This window comes from Rhinolophus sinicus, linkage group LG14, assembly GCF_036562045.2.
Source record: "Rhinolophus sinicus isolate RSC01 linkage group LG14, ASM3656204v1, whole genome shotgun sequence".
Lineage (NCBI taxonomy): Eukaryota > Metazoa > Chordata > Mammalia > Chiroptera > Rhinolophidae > Rhinolophus > Rhinolophus sinicus.
This window is the reverse complement of record NC_133763.1, coordinates 44,702,159-44,719,485: the sequence shown is the minus strand read 5'-3', so window position 1 is coordinate 44,719,485 and position 17,327 is coordinate 44,702,159. Positions and strand designations below refer to the sequence as shown.

The following is a 17,327-nucleotide window of genomic DNA, read 5'->3' as shown; positions in this document are numbered from 1 at the left end:
CCGTGACCTTCCACAATGAGGCCCCGATCACACCAAATGAGTTGTTTCAGACACGAGCGAACACAACCCAAGGGCAGATGTAGGAATGCAGCAGCAGTCCGTCTCACCTCGTAAATATGTAAAATAACCTGTAAAACCACATAGAATGTGGACTGCGTTGCTTTGTTCTTTCACTTATCAGAGCAGGGACAGGTTCACATACCACCATAGAAGATCTTTCTTCTGACAGTTAATAACACGTGGCCATTTCGAGCAGCAGTTGTCATGAGGTCTAAGACTTGTTTGTGTGATTTGCCTTTAACTGGGATTCCATCAATGCACATCAACTCATCAGCTGCTCGGAGCCGACCATCCTTCTCAGCTGCGCCCAGAGGTATGATGGCCCCGATGTAGATCTGATAAGATAGAGTGGAGGTTGGTTCATACAGTCAACTGAGATCTACAAGAGCCTTAACTAAACGAAAGACTTCCTGACTCAGAGCGGGGCAAACTGACAGACTTTTGTAGTTCAACTATGAAAACAGTCAGATTTTAGAAAGGTGATTATCTTAGAAAGTGACCATTGGAAATGGCCCTTCAAATAACCACACGACTGCATCCCTTCCGGATCCTCTGGGTTGAGCACAAAGATGATAGAAAACACAAAACTTGTTCAATAACTTTAAAAGTACCACCATCACTTCCACCACTACAACAAAACAAAAATATTAAACTCAGAAAATGCAATTCTGTGGAGTAACTATAAAAGCAAAAAAAAAGAAGTCTATTGCTCTCAGGAAAGATTTTCTACACACTGCTCACAGCAACTGGGATAATTCTTACGATGTTCCCATCATATATGGTTATCAGTACAAGTTTAGTACATAAAACAGAGAAACATTTCTTGTTCCTAAATCTCAAAGCAGTAAATATTTTAAGGGAACAGAGTGGCCTGAGGGTCACTTGCATACAAGTGAAGAGATCTAGTTCATTCTGCTTGCCAGCAATTAGAATCCTGTAATTAGGTAATTCTGAATGTTTGGGCTCGTTTCAAAGTTGCTAAAAACCTGACATTTAAGAGAAGAGAAAGGTGTCTCCCAAGTTGAGATAAATTCTTAAAATGTCTAAGTGAACACTATGAGTATCTACAAAATAGGATGTGATAAAACAAAACCATACCAACCATCAGAAACAATCTAGGTACCTAATATGTGCTCTACATAGGACAACCTGCCTTAAATTTTGTCTCTGATGATTGTTTTAACTGTAACCAATGACTAATTAGAACACATTTATACTATACAAATCAAGTGTTCTATTCAGAAATACAGAGGGTGCCAAAAAAATGTATATATATTTTAAGAAAGGAAAAAACTGTATTAAAATTGTAATACTCAATATATACTGATAAAAAAAAAGTGTATATATATATTTTTTTGGCACCCCCAGTAGAAGAAAGCCTGTCATTTAAAAAGATTATTGCTACTCACCTAACTTCCAAACATGATAATAATATAGTCTTTCATGACATTATACAAAAAAACAAAAAAACAACCTGATACATATTTTTAAATTCTACAAAGCACATTACTTCTTCATTATTCAAACAAAGGGCAAAACTTAAATACCCACTACATTTGTTCTCTAACTTTATGTGAGAATCACGTATAAATAAAATTAAACATTTTAAGTGCTTTGCAAATGTAACCCTCACGCTTTCTGGATAAAAACATTAATTATTTTATGTCCTTCTAGTTTCATAGGTAACAGATGAAGTAGGATGCAAAGTACTGAGCGTGAAAATGTCTTCCCATTAATAAGATTAGGTGACATAATATGCATGGCCAATGCCAATTGTACGGAACATTCAGAAGATAGAGTGAGTGATTATGGTAAATAGGACTCTGAATTATAGATTTCTTAGAAAAGAAAAATGTCTTAAAATCCGTTTGGTGAAGGCAAAAGAAAATAAAAGTTTTAAATAAGCTTTAGGCACATAGAAAAATGAATTAATGACTGTCTAATTTATAACTGACATACTCAGTTTTTACCTACAGTTTTAATCTCAGATACACCAAGTTAACTGATGGACTATGACACTAATAGAAATACAATTCTTCCTCATATTAATGAAACTGTAAGAGAAAACAAAAATCTTTCTAAAATATCAAAAACCGAAAACCAAACAAAAACATCATATCCTACCAAATTGCCACTTAAAAGTTTTAAGTGGAAATAGCCAAATGGGAACAGTTAATGGGAAAAGCCAAATTCTAAAGTATTTAAACTTACAGATTGGTCAGGTCCATCTCCTCCTAGCACCCTGAAGCCAAACCCTGATTCCTGTTTCCGAAGAAAAACATCCAAATCTTTGGTGTTTGGTGCTAAGGAAAAACAAGAAAATATAAAAAATAAGTAAGTAAGTAAGTAAGTAAATAAATAAATAAATAAATAAATAATTTGGTTTATTTTAAAAGGATTAAAATAAATCAAACTTCAATATTTAGTAGGATAATATTATAGAGTTCAATAAACTATACCCTAAGACCTTTTTGATATGTGAAAAATTACACAAGAGTATAACACCACAAAATGTTTCAATCATAAATCTTTATTTTGAGCTCCAAACAAAACTTTGTGTCAAGATTGCTTGGTTATGTCTGATCCTCACTTCCACATACTCAGTGTTATATTCCCATGAACTCCTAGTGCCTTTGAATCAATATTACAATATTAAATTCAGAATTATCCAATGTAAGTTTGATATTTGACAGGTGCAAATTAACTAAATTAACACTTGGGGAAATCCTGGCAAAAGAGAGCACATAAAGTACCTTCATTCTCCTCCTAACCTAATACCTTTGTTTCAGAAAAGTATTCCATTTGAACTGATTCCTTAGCCTAATTTTGCAAAATGATACTATTTTAAAAGACATCAACTAATAGCTAATGCCTACTATTAGCCCCATTTTCCAGCTAGGGAAACTGAGGGCTTAAGTAACTTGCCCAGTGTCACCCCGCAGGCAAATGGCAGAGTTGAGATTTAAACTCAGTTTGATTTCCAGGGTCCAGGTTCTTAACCCACAGGATCCTGGCCCCAATGGGCAGGTCACATTCATCAAAATATTAAGTCAGGAAAATCTACCTCATGACTAAAATTTTATCTCTGGGAAAATATTAATGTTATTTATAAGTAAGAAGTATTTGCTAGAAAGGGAAAAGAGAGAAACATGTCAGGGAACTTTATAAATAAAGTGAGATACTGTATAGGGTAAATCCTGATAACGTTCCTTAGAAGCAATCTCTTTTGAGAAATACTTTCCATTAGAATCATAGAAGTTTAGAGACAAAAAGACTCAAGAGTCCAATTCATTTACTTTATGGGTGAGGCCCGAGGGATTGACTAATTTATACCAGTGCTACCGTGTTGCCCCGAAAATAAGACCTAGCCGGACAATCTGCTCTAATGCATCTTTTGGAGCAAAAATTAATATAAGACCCAGCCTTATTTTACTATAAGACAGGGTCTATATAATATAATGTAATGTAATGTAATGTAATGTAATGTAATGTAATGTAATGTAATGTAATATAATACCAGGTCTTATTTTACTGTAAGACTGGGTCTCATATAATGTAAGATTGGGTATAATATAATATAACGTAATATAATATAATACCAGGCCTTACACATTTTTTCTCCAAAAACCGCATTCGAGCTGATTGGCTGGCTAGGTCTTATTTTCGGGAAACACAGTAAGAAAGCATCAGGCCATGAATGGGAAGCCTGAAGAAAGGTATTTTCCATGGTTATACCAATTTAAATTATTTCTTTGCTGTGCTTATGCCGGCTGTTTGTCTTTCCAAAGATAAGGTATTCAAGATAAAGATCTATAATTGGTTAAATCAGTATAAAGTCAATTATACATAATATTCCCACCTGTGGACATCTTTTCCAAGGTAGATGTAGATACATTTGAAAAAAATTAAACCTACTTGAATCTGCAATTTTACTTTGGAAAAGATTATCATTAGTAAGTCAATTAACATGGAAATGAATTTCTGCCTTAGGCACTCGCTCTTCTCCTCGTCTCTCAGGTGAACCCCACAGGGCGTTCACTCTCTGGTGCCCTCCTCAGATTGCACACCCCACTGATTCACCATGCTTCAAACTCCTGCCAGGAAAATCTTTCCAGAACACAAGTCCAATGATGGCATCCCTCTAGCTAAAACTATTCCATGGCTCCCTACCATGACCGACTCCAGCTCCTCAGGACAGCACCACTGGCCAACCATTCCCAGCCTGACGGAACCTCTTGCAGAGCCCAGGCCATGCAAGGTCCAGGCACAAACGTTATTCCTTCTTTCTTTCCCTTTTCTCTGTCCATAAACACTTCTTTGTCTTTGAAGACTTGAAGCTGAACTTCCTATATGAAGCAGTATGTGATATTTCCTACTACCCACACTGGTAAAATTGACCACTTCCTGCTTTGGAGTCGGTTCAGCCAGTCCTTCGTGCTATTACTGCACCTCTTAGGCTTACTTGCACTTATCTGCATATTATTTGATTACATATTTGTCTTTTCCACTTAGGTTTAATCATTTTGGAGGGGTGCAGGGCTGATGTACCCTATTTATCTCTGTATTTCCATTACCTACTATGGTGTCGGGGAGACAGCAGGCACTTAATACATGGTTCTGAAGAGAATGAATGAATGAATGAATGAATGAATGAATGACTATTGAATGTAAATGGAAGAAGCCCAGAGTCATATTAAAATGAGAATGAAGGAATAACTTCAACGTGGTTTTGAAAGATTGGAAGGTCCTAGTTTTTTAAAAAAATTCAAATTTACTTTGTTGCATACTCTTCTGAAATATTGCACAGCTACTTACGTTTATCTTCATATAAAGTCTTAGATTTCAGGTAGACCTCAGAAGGATCCAGTTTCGGGGATCCTGACCTGATAATGCTGGGTGGAAAAGGCATAGGCTGGGGAATGGACTCATTTATGGCCTCCAAACTTCCTGAATTTTCCTTTTTATCTGTTTTCTGAAATGGAAAAGGGCCTTCCTTAGTATTTTAAAAAACCAGATGGTTGATTAGTTCATAACACTGTTGTCTGAACTGGGTATGTCAACTGATTCCAATTTTCCAGGGGGCAGGGTCAAAGCCACAGCTTAGCTGCAGTCTTCCAGGAATTCACTTATGTAGCCATGGGTATTTGGGTAAATCATATTTACCTTAAATTAGAAACGTCTACTGAAAGGCCTTAGTCAGTCTTACATTTAATTTAAGCAAGCCTGCTCTGTTCTCTACCACCAAGACATAATTTGACTTTGAGAAGATGATAATTAGGTATACAACACAAGGCAACACTTCGAAGTAAAACAGGAGGGAGACTCTGAGCAAAAACCTTCAGGGAATTCTCAATAAATCCCCCCCACCCCAACCCACCCCCCGCGCCCACTCACTGAACTTAATTCCCAGGGAAGAGGTTTAAGATAATATTGTTTCTAAGCAAATGTAATAGGAAGTGTTAACTTAGGTAATAAAGATGACACTGCGAAAACCTGCACGGCCAATTCAAATATATTACGGAGAAGTGCGCCACTGCCACGCAATCAGATAAGAGAAAACAGAGTAGCATATTTTCGTATTTTTCCCATTCAGATAGAACTTTTCCAAACTAATAGCCAAACCAAATGACTTCTTTAATAACATCTTAAAAATGAAATCCAATAAACAGCCTAAGAAAATAAATATGGTTTTGAGAACAGCTTGTTGTCCGGAATTATTGTTAGGAGAGGGGGATTATAGATGCTTGGGATAAAATAATTAATCCTGACTAGACTGCAGGCACAGCACCTTGTCAGGGAGTAGTGAGGGACCAGTCCCTACCAATGTTGTGCCAGAGGGGACCCTTCCCTGACCCTGACCCAGACCCAGTTAGGTGGCAGCGGAGATAAGAGCAGTCTCCTGCCATTTGCCCCATGTCCGGGGATTCTGTCAGAGCAGTGAGAGATCATCAGAAACTTCCACCAGTGATAAAGCATTAGGGTCACCATGGCTATACTGGCATCCATTACGAAATGGATACGGTAGCACAGGAGTTAAAAATGATTACTAGAGGAACCAGAGCAACGTAGAAAAATACAGTGCAATTTTAACTGAATAGGCAAAATTTTTTTTTAAATTTCTGTTTACACTGGACCTAAGTGGTTCAGTCTATAAAAGTGCAGAGCATTTCTTTCCTTTTGATCCATAAAACAGCAGATTTGCAGAGGGTCCTATTAGGTGGGCTAGAAAGAATACATCTGTTTTACATCTGATGGTCTTTCCTTCACTAGCCTATAGTTTAAGGCTATGGATAACCATCTTTCAATTGTGCGATGACAGATTCCAAATCAAACAAACTAGAACTAAATTAGGATTTTGTAGAGTTGTCTGTCTATCCATATCCACATAACTATGGAAACTTACATAGCTACACACACACGCACCTAGCACAGTTTCTTTCATAGTGTTATTTGTTTTGATGGAGCCTGTTTTTAGGTTTTATTCTCTGTACCTGTTCTTAAATAGGCTACTTGGTTGTTCAGAATGCCAAAGGAAACCCTGTTGTAAGTCGGACAACCTATCACTTTCATAACAAGCACATTGAGCAGAGAGGGCCACAATTCTCTAGAACTTCTAAATAGGAGAAGGTTACTGCAATACGGGTATTTACAGTCTCCATGAAATTACGTGAGGCTGCCACGTCTTCCCTTAGGGCAGCGGGGAAAAGATGTAACAGTTGGGGTCTGCCCTGCCATTTGCTCCACTCAGACACAAAGAAAATAAAAGGACCCCTAGGTCGGCACTTCCCTGTGTCCCCATTTTCACTGTTTAGAGGACAGGATTATTGGTGGGATGGGTCTCTAGGACTCCTCCAGCTGAAATACTTAACCAGGAGAGCACACTCCTCTCTAGGGGGCTTGTTCTAACTCACACGCTTCTCTCGAGTTTCTGATACCCGCTCAGGGCAGTGTGGCTCCTGACTCGTCCCAGTCGAGAATCCCCACGACCACAGGGAGCTGTCCTGACAGAGGGGAACGTGGCATCTCTCTCAGTGTGTGTTGGGAAGAAGGGGCATTGGAGGACCACTGTATACTCACCATTTTGGCGGTTTTAGTTGGTGAAGGAGGACCTTTAAAAAAATGAGCCAAATTTTAAAAACAGAGGAAGCATTTCCAGATCACAAATATGCCTAATGTTTATGATAAACTAGCTTCAACTTTTAGCAGGCTAGTAAATTCTATGTCCGACACCTCCTAGGTGCCAGGCCTTAGACATATATTATCTCCTTTCATTTTTAGGACAATCCTAAGGCATAAATGTTACTACCATTTTATAGATAAGGTAACCAAAGACTCAAATAGATTAACTTTATTTCCAGATACCGTAGAACCAAGGGGTAGCAAGGCAGAAAATTGACATCCACCCTGTCTGACACCACACCCCGGTCTCTGTTATATTTGTTGGAACTCTGGATGACTCCCCAGCACTCACAAAGAGCTTTTCACCTTACTCTGAGCACATTCTGCCATCTCATCCAGAGAAGAAACAAAAATAGTTCAAAGAAATAAGGAGAAAAAAAACAAAAAACGCTTCAATAAAGTTAAACTGCTCATTTGCCTCAAAAATGAACACTGAAAGCCAGAGAAATAAAAGAGTGAAGGGCCAGATTTTATTCTTTAAAACACTAGTCATTCATAGGTATGAAGAGAAGAAAAGCCCATTAAAATTCAAACTTGGTGATCAGTTCTTGGAACTGGATTTATAATGTCTGGGAGCAGTTCATGTCAGCTGATGACCTTGAACAATAAAAATTCTATTTCTCTCACATGAGCACTGTGGGGTTTAATTAACATTTATGGACAGATACTAAAGCTTCAGATAAAAGCTTTATGAGCACAGCTTTCATGATTACTTTTACAGTACAGATTAACACACCACCCCACATTTCGTTTATTCACAGAGACGCTAGCTCTTTCCAACATCTTTGGTACATTACAGAGGTCCAGATGAAGTGCCGGTGATGGAAAGAGTCAATTTCTACTGTTGTCATCAACAGAGAAAATGAAATTAGGAGGATATATTTCATTTGAACTAGCACAATGCTACTTCACAATGTGACTCTCTCAAATCATTAAAGCCATAAATCAGATTTAAAAAAGAATATAGAGGGAAAGAAATCCATAATGTATATGAATGAAACCATTAATAACTAAAGAAACTGCTGCAAAAGAGACTGCTTCTGGAAGCAGTCAGACAGAACCTGAAGGAAAATGCACACTAATTACCAGTTAAGTCTGCTGGGAAAAGACATGCCGACCTGTAACGAAGGACAATTAACAGATATAAATGCATGAACGGTGAAGAGTTTTCCTTGTTGTGCTTTTTACTCACCTCCTCTTAAGATAAGCAAGGGTACATCTGCACCTACTGGAAACTGCTTTAGCACCTCTACCACCTGGAGATGGGTTAAATTCTGCACATTTTGATGGTAAATTTCTTTAATTATATCCCCTTTCTGTAGGCCTGGACACCACTGACTATCCAAAATCATTTTCACCTTCTGTCCGGTTGGGCTGTCAGCAATTGCAAACCCAAAGCCTTTAGGGCCCTTAATTAGAGGGACAGTCACGAGTTCAGGCTGGGAGCTGCCTGACGATGCCACAGACGCCCTCTGCTCGCTCGGATTTGATGGTCCATTGAGACGGTCACTGGCCAAGGTGTGTCCCGGTTTTCCATTCTGGTCCAGAACCATGGGTCCTGACTTAAAATCCTGAGTGTTCATGCAAGTCTCTCCTTTGGTTAGTGACTGTCCGTTGATGAGGGGAGTAGCAGCAACTATGTCCCCGACAGGGTCGTCACTGTCGTCAGGGAGCGGGTAACCACGACATAAAGTGAGGTTTACATACTGATTGACAGGCACCAACTGAAACATCTGGACAACATCTGCATGGGTGTGACCCAGGACACAGCTGCCATTGATGTCTACAATCACGTCGCCTGGGAAAAGACAATCATGTTAAAAATAGTAAAACCACCAAGTAAATTAATGTTATTGTCGTGGGTGGCGGGGGGGGGGGAGAGACAAAAATAACTTAAATTCAGCATCTACATGTGAATTCTGGAAACCTCTTGCTGTTTGTTAGTGGCTGAAAAAATAGACTTCGGACAGACGGGTTCTTCTCCCTTCTGTGACTCCTCTCTAAAAAGACTATGTAAATCTATAAAATCTTAATTATCTTTGTAGCAAAGAATTATGACTCCAAGCTCAAGAGAATCAGATGAAAAATAACTGCAAGTTCGTAATATCGTTCTGAAGAGATCCCCTGAGTCATACCTACATGGCCATTCAAAGGCAGGTACTAAATAATAGGTATTTAGTACATAGAAGAAGAGCGAGTAACTCCACTACCTACTTGTACAAACAGGAAATCTTTACATACCACCTTGTTTCTGGATTTTAATAAGCCACTGATTCAATGTAATTAAAAATTCATAATGTAAGGCTAACCATTACAATAATGTTAAGTTATGAACATATTTTCTTTTTAACATCCTTCTTTTTGTAGAGCGTTTCAATTTGTTGTAATTCAGATTTCAAAAGGAGAAAAAAAGCAACAAAAAAGTTCAACACAAGCAAAGAACACGCTATTTGAGACACTGAAAAGTCAGCTACATTAATCTTGTAAAAGTTGCTTTTGTTTCCAATTTTCCATTATTATGACTACTTTGGTTGAAGAATTATTATCACTTGACGTTCATCAGTTGTGTGTCTTTTTTTAAAGCAGCTCTAACTTTTAAAATTTGCCCTCTGCTGTCTCATCCGTTTACTGCTTTTATTTGAATATAATTATTTAAAAGGTTATTGCCAAATAAAGGTGCTTTAATTTGTTGATTGCATGTAGGCTTAAAAAAATCCAACATGGTATTTAAAAACAAATGTTAGTCTGTAGAAATTTGTTTCATAATCTAGGAAGATAGAAAAATTAGACTAACTAGAAGCAAAGTTTTAACTTTTCCTCCCCTAGGTAAAGTTCCCAAAATTTTCATGGACATATGGTATTGCTATGCAAATTAGATAACAGATTTAGGCAAACCTGAATCTATATTATAAAACAGAAATTTATAGAGCTCTGTAAAAATAGTAATATTCATGTCTATAATTCTTATCACAGCTGCTTAATTTTACTAACAGCCAGTGAGATTAAGGAAACAAACAAACAAAATTTGGGAAAAAATTGTGGGATACAACAGTTTGTTTGGTACCACTATAAACACCACAAAGGATCATTTTTCAAAAGAGAGCGTGGCTAAATGTTAGATAGTTCCAAACAACTACACAATCAAAGAAAACCAAACAATCAAATAGTTTTCTGAGATGGTTCATAAATCTTTAGCTTAGTACAGCCAAAGAGTTATCTCAAAATTATACAAACTATTCAAAAATTAATAAATTTAATATATCTTTTCTCTAAGTTTCCACTTATTTGTAAAGATGGCCCTCCCTCAACACTCGTATGCACTTATTCAAAGGAGAAACTATTATAATATAGGAACCTCCTTCTCAGTTACACAACTTAGTTCTCTCTTTATATATATCTAAATTATACATAATATATACATATATACTTATATATGTGTGTGTACATATACAGAGGGTGCCAAAAAATGTATACACATTTTAAGAAAGGAAAAAACAGTTTGTTTGGTACCATTAAAATTGTAATACTCAATATATACCAATAACAAAAGATGAATACAAGTCACGTTGACTCCTGCAATTACAAGAGGTGCATCGGTGTAATTTTAATACAGTTTTTTCCTTTCTTAAAATGTGTACACATTTTTTTGGCACCGTGTGTGTGTGTGTGTGTGTGTGTGTGTGTGTGTGTGCACGTGTATCTCCTTCCAGTATAATTTTTATTATTATATCAGTACTTTTCAAGTAATTCTGAAAAACTGGTTACCTGGCGCAATTTTTCCGTCCTGAGCCGCAGGGCCATCTTTCAGCACATTTTTCACCTGTAGGAATTCATCAGGCCTATCTCCACCAATAATGGTAAAACCAAATCCCATTGTGCTTTTTTTCAACGATGCTCGAACCAGGATGCCTTTAAGCTGGGACGGATCTCGAGTAAAGTGGGATTTTTCCATAGCTGTGCCAAAATGAGAAATGGGTTTGAGAACGAAAAGAATTATTGTGAATGTGGCCCTCAAAGCCAACATTTAAGACAGCCTATATAACTTAAATATAACAGACCATAAAGAAGAAAAAATTAGAGACTCCAATGTTATGGAACAGTTACAATTTAAATTCATAAACTAAATCACTGAAGAAAAACTTAGCTAATGAGTCATCTCTCTTTTCTGGAGACTCTCCTATGTTATTTGAAAGGTAAAAGCACCAACTTGATCTCTTCCTCACTGCCTTGTTGGTACTTTCTTTCACCAGGGAGTCCCTTCTAAGAAGTCAAAAAGGGAGGGATAACCTTTCTTATTAAATTCTTGAAAGTCATGGACACTCATTGAGCTGTTCATTTCCTCTGAATAAGCATCTACTGAGCTCTATGTGGAAAACACTATACTACGAAGATGAAGACAGCTGTCAAACTTATGACAGAGGATACATGGAGAACTTTTGAGAACTCACAACTCAGCCTTTCTGCAGCCTTTAATTTATATCTGATGGAAGGGGAGAATCCCTAGTCTCAGTAAAATAGCTTCCTGTGTATTTCCTTTTCACTCATTTAGTGGATACTTTAGGAAGAAAAAACAAACTCCATTGAAAATTTTAGAGATTTTCTCAGACAATCCTAGAACTATAAAAGTGATCCACATTTGCAAATAACACCTCCCTTTACTTCCCCACAACCTCTTCCCTCCTTTCCCCAACTACGGCTGCCATTAGGGCACTTCTAAAAACCCTGAAAGGACCAAATGGTGCAGATTTACAATTCACAAAGCACTGTTTAAATTGACTTTTTGAAAGAGGATTTAAAATTTTATGCCAAATATTTTTTAACTGTTCTACTGAGATATAATTCACATAAGACAGAATCCAGCCATGTAAAGTGCACAAGTCAATGTTGTGCAACCATCACCACAATCTAATTTTAGAAAATTTTCTCCTTCCTCAAAAAGAAATCCCCAGTCCCATTAGCAGTCATGCCCCCTTTCTTCCCAGCCCACACTCACACCCAAGTCTTAGGCAACCTCTAACCTACCTCTGTCTATAGATTTGCCCAATCTGGACATTTCATATAAATGGAATCATATAATATGTGGTCCTTTGAATGGCTTCTTTCACTCAGCACAATGTTTTCGAGGTTCATCTGTTAGTACTTTCTTTGTATTTCCACATAATGTATGGATGTAGCACACATGTATGCACTTGTCAGTTGATGGACATTTGGGTTATTTCCACCTTTTGGATCTTATGAATAAGGTTGCTAGGGACATCCACGTCCACGCTTCTGCGTGGGCATATATCTTCTCTCCTCTTAGGTGCATACCAGGAGTGGGACTGCAGCAGTAACCATACACGTACTGTAACGATGTTTAACATTTTGAAGAACTGCCCGATTTTTGCAAAGTGGCTGCCTCATTTTCCATCCCCATCAGCTATGGATGAGGGTTCCCATTTCTCCACTTCCTTGCCAACACATGTTACTGTGTGCCTTTGGGGTTGTGGCCACTGGAGTTTAGTGGAATGGTAGCTCACTGTGGTTTTGATGCTCGTTTCCCTAATGACTTAAATGAACAAGGGTCACTTGTTTCATCCTTAGCCCGTACTCCACTGGTATCAAGCCCAGAGTTATTTGTGTGTATCTGCTGTTCTAATAGGTATGCATTCAAGCTTATTGTCGGTTAGAAAAGAGCAATCCTGGGGTGGCCCAGGCCGTGCACTATGTAAATATCTCCCTCAAGAGGCAGGGCCGCCCTGGAAATGCCAAGCACAGTAAATACCAATTTGTGAGGCTGTCAGCATGTGGCCAGTCAGCCTGCTCGTGCTGACGCCCCTTTGCATCCCTGAGCTCTCACGGAGTCTCGGACATTCAAACTAGCAACCTGTCTCTAAACAAACTACTTTTTAAAAAGTATTTAATTGGAATATTTAAAGCCCATTCAGTTATGTAAGTTGATTACGAGTGCCCACCAGTGTTGCCGACCAGACTGTAGATAAGATTGCTTGTTCAATGACAGTGTACTTAGACACCTCCTTGAGACCAGTATCTTTGGTGAAATGTACCTTCCTCATTTTTATGTCAAACGTGGATGTATTTCTGATCAGCTCTCCCATGCTCTAGTCCCCATGAATATTGGAATAAGACTGGCTTCTGAGGGCTAACCCAGAAAGTCAGCAGAGGAGGGATATGATCCAAGACGAGCAGACATTAAAGAGGCAGCAAATGTTCTGGTTAGCACCTAATTTTGTCAAGTATTCATAAAGCAGCCAATTCAGAATTGGTCAGAAGTAGGTCTTAGCAGAATTAAAAAGAGAAAAGTGAGAGCAGAAAGAGCACAAAGAAACTGTCTTTGAGTCTAACAATCCTGAGTTTTATAGCCAAGCTTTGTGATGTAGTTGAGTGATCTTAGAATGTTATTTAATGTTTTTAAGTCTCAGTTGCCTCATCTATAAAATGGAAAACTGTGCCCAATTCGTGGGACGGTTACGGGAATTAAACCAGACAATGCACGGAGAGCAGAGGAACCAGTGCCTGACTGAGCGCTCAATAAACACAGATAAACACTGATACACGAGCTAAGGAAGGTTCCCTGGCTCACAAATTTGAGTACTCGGTCCCTGTGGCAAGTATATCCTCGGGATGGATGCATCAGACAACTGTACCCGATGCCATCCAGGCATCTGAACAGAGAAAATAATATTAATAACCTTGCAGAGATGTTCTAAGACTTAAATGAGACGATGTATAGAAAGCATTCAATCCAGTACCTGACTCAGTATCTCAATAAATGTAGCCGTTATTCTTCAAGGACTAGCCTAACTTCCATCACTTCTAGGAAGCCTTTCTTGCCCTCCCACTGTCAGATTTTATTGCCCTCTCCTTCGTTTCAACACTACTGTTTATGTCTCTATTATTATACTGTACTAAAATTATGTGTCTATTTCCCTCCTTAAGTTGTGGGCTCCTGAAAGACAGATGCCGAGTCATTACTCTCCTTTTAATGCCCAGCTCATAGGAGAGTGCCTGGTTATTTAAATTAGTAAAACACATGGTCCCCTCAGGGAGCTTAGAGTTTAAGGGGGAGAAGGGCTTCCTTGATGTGCGCCATGGGAGATATGGGCACTCAGGAACTCGGAATTTAAAGTCAGTAAAACTCGGTTCAAATTCTGGCTGGACACTCATTATGATTCGAAGCAAAAGGTTTAATCTTTATCAAAGCCTCGGTTTCCTTATGTGTAAAATGGGGATTCATGTTTCTCTCCAATTGACACCCTCTGTCTACCCTCTTTCAAAACTATCAGCATGGCTGGCTATGCCGACTGTCTCCACTTCTTCACCTCTCATTCCCTCTTCAGTCTCCTGTAAGTTCATTTCACTCTCCACTTGCTCCTGCTAGAATGACAAATGGCTTCCATGTTGTCACATCCAAAGTACACTTTTCAATGTTCCCCTTTCTTGACTTTTCAGCAACATATGACACAAATATTCAACTTCTTGTTGAAGTTCATTTCTTCTCGCGGCTGCCTACCCCTCCAACCCTATCTCTTCTAACTACCCCACCAATACCCTACGCTCTAGCCTATCTGCCTTCTGGCCCTTGCACCACCATTTCATGTGTCTGTGGTTTTCTACAATCTGTTCCTGCCACCTGGTATGCCTTCTTGCTCCTCTGAAACTGCTGTCGAACTTTTCCGGTCACTTCAAGACCCAATTCAAATGCTTTGAAAGTTCCCCTGCCCCCTTGACTTTCTCTACGAAAGCCGAGAACTCCCTCCTTTATGCCACCACCACACCTTGTTTATCTCTATTAATAACAACGAAAGTTATCATTTACTGGCAACCATTTGCTAGATGCCATTGTAAGCACTTTCGATGTATTCATGTGCATACTCAGAACTACCTTAGGGGGTAAGTACTATTATTATTCCTATTTTATAGGTGAGGAAACAGAGGCACTGAGTTTAGGGAACTCATCCAGTTGCACATCTGGGATTCAAACTTGCTCCAACCCCTGCACATTTAACTACTGTACTAGGATGGCACCTGTCACCCTATATTGTAACCATTAGGAGTAAGACAGAGTCTACCTCTGAACACTTGAGGGCAAGAACTGTCTTATTCCTAATCTGGTTTGAACACCATGCACCTACCAAAGCACTGGGCTTATGGTAGGTGCTCAAGCATATTTGTTACACTAAAAATGTTTGCTAAATCAAATGCAAAACTGAAGGGAGAGGACTATGTTTCTGAAGAGCAGCTTTAAGAAAGAACTGCTTCTCTCATGGACAGCGGAGGTGGGGAGTCTACTCGATTACTACAATATGACCATATAGACCCCTGGTTATTAATGACAGATGGAGCAGAGGAGGAGATGGGGAGGGATGAATAGAATGAAGGAATTTCTGGGGAGATTTTTCAAAATACACATCGCTAGGCTCATCAAAATCTTAGGACCTATCTATTTAAAAACAACCCCCCAAATGATCCTGACATTACTAATACCCTACCATCCCATTTGAGACTGAATGATGTAAGGAAAAATATGGTGGATTTATTTAGTATTTGCTCATATCTGTTAATAAGGAACTTAATGGTTGCTGACATTAGACCTAAGCAATTAGATTGGGAGACACTCATATCGAATGAGAGATCTAATACCGGCCTGGCCTTAAACATTAGGAAACAATGCAATCTTCAAATCAAAACCTCAAACCCATAGCAAAGATATTCAACCTCTTCTCCCAACAATTTCATACTTTCTACATAAGCAGCATGAAAAAAATCTGTATTCTCAAAACGTTCTGATGTTTTATTAAGGGTAAGATTAGCCCTGTCATTACAGGGACAAAAATTAGACGTTCTCTATTAATTCCAAAGCCCCACCAATAAAAAGTTCAAACTCACTTTTATTAATTCAATATATAAATATCACAAGTTATTTATTCATTTATTTATTTTAAACAAGTTATTCTTAGAAGAAAAGATTGAGAGAAAACTTCTACCTGATTTTGAAGACCCAACATCAGCCTGTCCTAACTGCTTTTTCCTTTTGGCTTCCTCCACTGGATTTTCAAACTGGGTTTTCTGGTTCAGGTGACTGTAAAAAGTAGAAAAAGATGTATTTCAGTTTAAGACGAAAGAGTTACATTATCTTAAAATAGACTACCATACCATTCATTCCATCACCATAGCTTAAAGGACACATATGTATTCTAAGCAACGGAATACAAAGAGGCTGACAGGTCACAGTGGAAGGGCTTTGGGCAACTCAAGAAGAAGCCCACAGAAGTCAGAGCTGCTGAAGCATTCACTATAGCTTCTTCAGAGATGTACCCAATACAGCCAGTAAGTTCTAACAACGGTAGAAGCCCTCATAGTCAATGCAATCAGAACTGTTGGTCATCGATTAGTTAGTTTTTTAAAAGGCAGTTAATGATTGGAGGGATTTAAGTTTCTCTAAAATGAAGCAGCTGTAAAGCCACTTTTGAAGACATCTGAGTCCAGAAGCCTTCTAGAACTTTACTATTACTTTTCCAGCTGACTCGCCCACATCGATTTAGCAGCCACTAAGAAAGAGATTAGCTTTTTATCAACTCATATCACAGAATAACTCCTCACGTTTAAATTTCTTCGTAATTATTTAATAATGAAATGAATTCTGTAATTACAGCGTAAGTTTGACTGGTATTTCTGATTTGGGAACATTCACAATGACGCGTGGAAAGCACACACGTCTGTGGGGAAAAGCGGAATAGCAGGGGGAGACGACCAGGGTAAGCGATTAGCCAATAGCAGTTGACGTACTATGGGCAACAGTGAGTTTCACAGAGGGAACAGAGCATTGGTTATTCTGGCAAGTCAGTTACCTGGAAGTTGACTAGCTGTACAAGAATGCAACTATTGTACAAATGGTGTTTAAGACCACAACTAGGCCTAATATAGAAGCAATGGGAATTATATTCTAACACTTCCGTGGCACAAATATATTGCAGCCAAATGATATGCATTTTTCCAGTAGAATCCATTTCACCAAGAAGTGACATTAGTGAATACAAACAATTAAATATGAAGCCAATAGAATCTCAGATTATGATTGTCTTTAG

General features: G+C 38.4%; 1 protein-coding gene across 2 annotated transcripts in view; it reads right to left on the bottom strand.

The window, feature by feature from the left end:
• MAGI3 (membrane associated guanylate kinase, WW and PDZ domain containing 3) overlaps window positions 1-17,327 on the bottom strand; it is a 190,468-nt gene that overhangs the window by 17,735 nt on the left and 155,406 nt on the right. For both annotated transcript variants that reach the window (XM_019730392.2, XM_019730393.2), the window contains exons 8-14: window positions 16,227-16,321; window positions 11,005-11,193; window positions 8,432-9,037; window positions 7,138-7,169; window positions 4,876-5,032; window positions 2,272-2,363; window positions 203-395 (exon numbers count right to left, since the gene is read on the bottom strand). In XM_019730392.2, coding sequence (XP_019585951.2) covers window positions 203-395; window positions 2,272-2,363; window positions 4,876-5,032; window positions 7,138-7,169; window positions 8,432-9,037; window positions 11,005-11,193; window positions 16,227-16,321 — 1,364 coding nt within the window. The remainder of the gene's footprint in view (window positions 1-202; window positions 396-2,271; window positions 2,364-4,875; window positions 5,033-7,137; window positions 7,170-8,431; window positions 9,038-11,004; window positions 11,194-16,226; window positions 16,322-17,327) is intronic.